At 44.2% G+C, this 5762-nt stretch overlaps 1 protein-coding gene across 1 annotated transcript; it reads right to left on the reverse strand.

The window, feature by feature from the left end:
• Positions 1-2057: 2057 nt before the first annotated feature.
• Positions 2058-4235, reverse strand: LOC147406058 (uncharacterized). Its single transcript, XM_086432477.1, has 6 exons — positions 3529-4235; positions 3274-3421; positions 2796-3185; positions 2496-2690; positions 2344-2403; positions 2058-2252 (listed from the first exon to the last, which is right to left on the reverse strand). The coding sequence occupies exons 1-6, from the start codon at positions 4233-4235 to the stop codon at positions 2058-2060; spliced, it is 1695 nt and encodes a 564-aa protein (XP_086288603.1).
• Between the last annotated feature and the right edge of the window lie 1527 nt (positions 4236-5762).

A 5762-nucleotide genomic window follows, 5' to 3' on the forward strand; every position in this document is an offset into this window, starting at 1 on the left:
TCACCATAGAGCCCAAACAACTCACGCCACTCGAGAACACACTCGAAGGGTCCTTGGGACCCTAATGGCACCCTTTACCCGCCTATAGCTTCACCAACACGCAAAAAGGGCTCAAAAGCCTTGACAATTGACATCACGCCCAAGGAGCCCGAATCAGTTGCACACGTGATCATAATAGGGTGGATACCATGAAATATGGGCATTCATATATTGAAAGCACCCTCGATCCGCGGGGTGCGCGGATCAGCTTTTGACCCTTGAGGTTTGGGAGTCGCCACCTAGTTATTATGGTCTAGGAACCAAACTGACTCTAAAACGGATAAAAAAACTAATCTACTACAGAAAAATTGAATCCGGGGATCATATTACGGGGTTGGAAGGTGTTAGGCACCAATCCCGCCTGGCAAATGCCGGTCTCTACTTATCCCAAATAAGACTACATCGCTAATAACAAAACCTAGATAAAAAAAATAAATAAATAACAAAAATCTTACCTTCAATCTGCAAAGGTTCTGTTCCCTTAGATCTGGTGAAACTGTTCCTTGTACCGTACTCCTTACTTCGTTCTGTCTCCGGATCTGATTTCTGATCTCCGACGCAAGGTGTCTCCTTCTTGGATCTAGGTACTTCGAATTTGTTATGGATTTTGGGATTTTTTTCAAGGTTTCTAGGTATTTTTTATGCTCAAATCGAAGTAGGGGTGTTAAGTAAGGAGTTGGGGCTCCAAAATTAGGGTTTTGGAGAGGTTGTGGAGGCTTCTTCACCTACTTTTCCTTGGGTTTTTTCTTTGATCCGAAAATAGGGTATGGAGACTCCTATTTATAAAGTTTTTTAGGAGAATTAGGGTTTCTTTTAAGGTTTCAATTAAAGTTTAGACTTTGGTCTCATGAGATTGACTTAGTCTATAGGGCTTTAATTTAGGGTTTTGACTTTAATCTTATGAGATTGACTTGATTAGTTTAGATTAGAGTCTTGATTTAGGGTTTTGATTTTAGTCTTATGAGATTGACTTAATTAGTTTAGATTAGTGTTTTGATTTAGGGTTTTGACTTTAGTCTTATGAGATTGACTTTAGTCTTTCTTGGTTGGCTTTTAATATCTTGACTTTAGTCTTACTTGATTGACTTTAAGGTTGACTTTAATCTTACTTGATTGGCTAGATTTTGGATAACCCCTTTTATTATATCTTTAATTCTTTGGGCCCCCAGATGCAAGGGTCCTTGAATAAATATCCTAGCAACCATCAACAATTTTGTCTGAAAGCCTGATTGGTCGATTTTTTGGTTAAAATTTTTAAATTAATTTTATTAATGTTTCACTTTACATTATTTAATATTTTATTTATTAATTTCAAAATTTTTATTATTAAATTTGTGAAATTACCGTTTTGCCCTCGGAGAGGATTTTTTACATTTTAAGTCGTTTTCAACGTTTCTGGATGTTTTGGAATTAATTTTTCATAAGGAATTCAATGGGAATATTGGTTTTTTCATTTATGAAGTTTTTTGTATGAAATGGTCGTGAACTTTATGAGGGGCATTTTCGTAATTTTGTCAAATTTTGTGAAAATTGGCGAAATGATTTATTTGATTTCGATTTGTTATTTTATGCGTTTGAATGAGTTTTCCTAATCGTAATGTAGGCTCTAGGGTTGTTTTGATATTAGGGGTATTTTGGTAATTTGGTCATTTTTAGTGATTTTTATCGTGGAACTTTTTTTTGTCTGCAAGATGATGATTTCTATATTTCTGGGGTCGTATTTTTCTAACGTAGCGTGGTTTCTAAGTTTTGTCAGTTCGAGATACCTCATCCGGATTTCTGAAACATATCTGGTAACAAAATAAAGCATTGGAATAAATATCCATCATTGGGAACCGTTGCGATCGGGTTGACGAGTTGATTAATCAGGCGAGTGCAAAAATGGGGTGTCTACATATATATACATACAAAAGTCTCAAATGTCTACACACAATGTCCAAGAAAACTAATACAAAATATCTAATATTTTGTTAGATATACAAAGATCAAATAGAGGGAGGAGCATCATCCCGGGCACTCTAAGTCTCCGGGATTGTACCAGAAGAAGATCTAGCCACTGCACCCGAGCCAGACACCCCGGAAGAAGGTAGACCATGCATCCGTAGCCATCCCTCTGAATCCGTGAAGAAAAGCTCCGCGTCCAGGGTAGCATCCTGCTCTGTAGTTCCCACGAGATCAACACCTAGAACAAAGGGTCCAATGGAAGGGGAGGCCTGAAAAGGAAAAAAACAGAACAGATTAAAATGCAGGCAGTGATATATATATGATATGCAAAGAAACAGACAACTAAATGTAAATACATACCCTGGGAGGTGTCGGAGGCCGAACAGAGGTGCTCGCTCGATCTTGGCGTTGATAGTAATCCTGAAAAGATCACAAGAAAATCGATCAGAACAGGTGAAAAATATGTTACGATCTACACAGGAAAAGGAAAAAAGAAACAAATAATGACGTACCATCTCAGCTTGGAAACGAGACTCCCGCATGGCTGCCTCCAGCTCTAGCTCCTGGATACAAGCTGCCTGGGCCTCAATACGAGCTTCCTGCTCCTCGAGCCGAGTGTCCTGCTTCTCCACCTCTGCCCGAGAGGCCCTCCACCTGTTCTCCATCTCCACTGCCCTAGTCGCTTGGGCCTCGATCACATTGTAGCCCTATTGAAGACGACGAAGATCATCAGCCTGAAAACAAGAAAACCAACCAAATGAGAACGGTAAAAGGTAGAAAATTTCAAAAGAAGGTAATGACAGAGCACGTACCATAACGGCATGCTCCTGTAGCAGTACCCCTCCAATCTCCATAATCCCAGTACGGGCAGTGACTGCAGGCATGAGACATCCAATAAACACCTCTTGGAACCATGCCTGGTAGTCACCCCCTCTCACCAGCCCAGCAGCATCCACGCCCATCGCCTGGGCGAGATACTCATCTACTGTCATAGCCCCCGAGATAGGCTCAGGTGGAGCGACAGGGATGCAAAGGCTCCCGTCGTGCTGGAAGAACAGACACTCCCCCAGATAAAACGTGTACCGCTGCTTGCCGATGAAGTAGGGGTAGCTCTGTCGTCTAGTGTTATGCTTATAGGCGTTCCTCACCTCCTGCCTCCCGCTAACAGTGAGGGGGAGGTCTCGAAGCGTAACAGAGAAGATCTGCAAAAGAGACAGTCAGAAAACAAATACAAATAGCTTCAAGGCCAAACAAGAGAGAAAAAGTTCAAAGTACTCACGTCTCGGAGACGACATCGATCGATGTGGGATCGAGCGCTCCTAGGGCTGCTCCTGATAGCCCTGGCGTCCCTGGTAGCCTAGAACGCGCCCAAGGGATAACCCTCGTCAGGATGACGACGAGTGGGCAAATAGAAGGGGAAATAAACATGAACGAAAATCTGAAGAAGAAGATAGGGTGTCAGACAAGTGAACGAAAGACAGAAAGAGAATTAGACAAAGAAATGAAATCGAGATCCGTTCTACCTCAATAAAGTGCCAGAAGAACCGAGTGGTGATCCCAGCTCCACGAGGCGCAGTGATGCCCTCCACCACTCGATCAAGCCCGGCCAAAACAGTGCCATATATAAGGCTCCCCCAGTCGAAATCACCGATGTGGTCGATATCATGCATAATTGAAAGGAAGGTAGTAGAGACTGAAGAGTCGTCCTCCAAAAAGAAACAGTTGCCGATAAGGAGAAGGAAGCAGATGCGGAAAATAATGTCGAAGTCTCTATCTCTAAATCGAGCTGATCGCTCCCAATAGGTGTGAGGGACCCCATCCTCTCCCTCGATCAACAATAGGCCCATCAAAACCTCTATGCTGATACGCCCCATCTTCCACACCATAGAGGCAGGAACTCTGGTGAGGCCCAACAGCTCACCCACCTCCTGAACGGTCAGCATAGTTAGGGGTAGGGGCTCTCCATCCATCGCGATGCCCGTAATCGCAATGAAGTCGGAAGGCCTGATGCCTATCTCTACCTCCAGCATATGAAATGAATGGGTTGCTGGAAACCACCTCTCTACCATGGCAAGAAATAGGGGACGATCTGTTCTGAAAGTCGGTATCTGCAGGAAGGCTCCGAAACCCACTGTGGCAAACTGCGTCCAGATGTCATCCGAGAATAATGCAACAGTCGATAAAAACGCACTCCACCTCCCTTGAAAACTAGCGGATAGGTAGGGAGTAGGAATGTCCAGTCGGACCAGCATCGAAACATACCTCCCTAGGCCACGAAGGAGAGAGGTATCCGACACCCTCTCACTCTCCTCTACAGGGATCTAAACCCTGGGAACCTCTCTGCCGACTCTACCAGCTCCCACGGCCCTATCTGCCCGGCCTCGACTACCACGTCTGCCTCTACCACCGCTACTACCCGGCAAGTCCTCAACGGGACCACTACGAGAACTACTAGCCTCATCTACTCGGCTACCCGAAGAAGAACCAACTATAGAAGACTCTAGTCTCCGTGAAGGCTGCCTCGGCTAGCCATACTCGTCGCCACACCAGATCCAAGAGCAAAGTGAGCCCGGGTCCGGGGTCTCGCCTCCTCCTCCTTGTCAGAAGAATGCTGCACTACACGAGTCCTCTGCTCTCTACCCATCTGCATGTCACCATGTGGTCAATCAACAAGGTAAAAATCTTATGATGAAGCTGCCTAGGTTAAACCTGACCAAACCAAGCCAACCAGCTTCAACCCAGTCAACCCAACCAAACCCAGTGAACATAGTCAAACCCCAATCAACTCAAGTCAAACCCACCCAACTCAGTCAAACCTAGTCAAATCTGAGTCAAGCCTATCCAACTCAGTCAAATATGTCCCGTCTAAGTCAAATCTTAGTCAGACCCATCCAAGCAAAGTCAAAACTAGGCCAACTCAACCCAAAACCCAGGTAACCCAACCCAACTCAGTGAACCTAGTTTAACCAAGTCAAAATTATCCAATCTAAAGTTAAACCTAGCTAACCTGAGTTAAACCCAGTCAACCCATTTAACCTAGCCAACCCGGTAAATTTAGTCGAACCTAATCAACTAGTCAAGGCTCAGTCAACCCAATCAATCCAAAACCCAAATGACTCAGTCAAGGCTCCGTCAAAACTCAATCAAATCTGAAGCCCATTAAACCCAGTCAACTCGGTCAAGACCCAGTTAACCCAGTCAATGCCCAGTCAAACCCAGTTCGACTTATCTAGCCGGATCAACCCAAGTCAACTCACCCAGCCCAGTCCACCCAAGTCAAACTTAGTCGAACCTAGCAAAACCTAGATCAAACCTATGCAAACCCCCTCTTATCTAAGCAAGCCTATGTCCGGGCCTAGCCAACCAATCATTACAATGTGATAAGGTGTCAAGTCTAGGTGTTCGATACAATTATAATGGTCAGGCAAAGATGAGCAAAAGAAGTGCAACAAGCATGAAAAACAAATCGTTCTAAATCAAAAGCATGCTAAGATGGGTGAAAGAAAAGAAAAAAAAAATCAAATTGCTTAAACTACCATCTCGATTCTGTTAACAGTCCACATCCTCACTCCAAATCATCTTTAATCTTCGCTAAAACCAGCCCCACTAGACAGCCCTATTACCCAAGCCAGTCCCAAGACAACCCCTGCCCACCTCTAACCCTTGTCCCAAAACAAATCCCAAATGATTACCCGTTCCACGCCTAACCTAGTCCCTAAAACCATCCCAAACACCCACTCTAAGCAATTCATAACCAGACCAAACCCAAACAATTACTT

The sequence above is a fragment of the Akebia trifoliata genome, chromosome 3 (genome assembly GCF_017979445.1).
Source record: "Akebia trifoliata isolate Shusen 1 chromosome 3, ASM1797944v1, whole genome shotgun sequence".
Lineage (NCBI taxonomy): Eukaryota > Viridiplantae > Streptophyta > Magnoliopsida > Ranunculales > Lardizabalaceae > Akebia > Akebia trifoliata.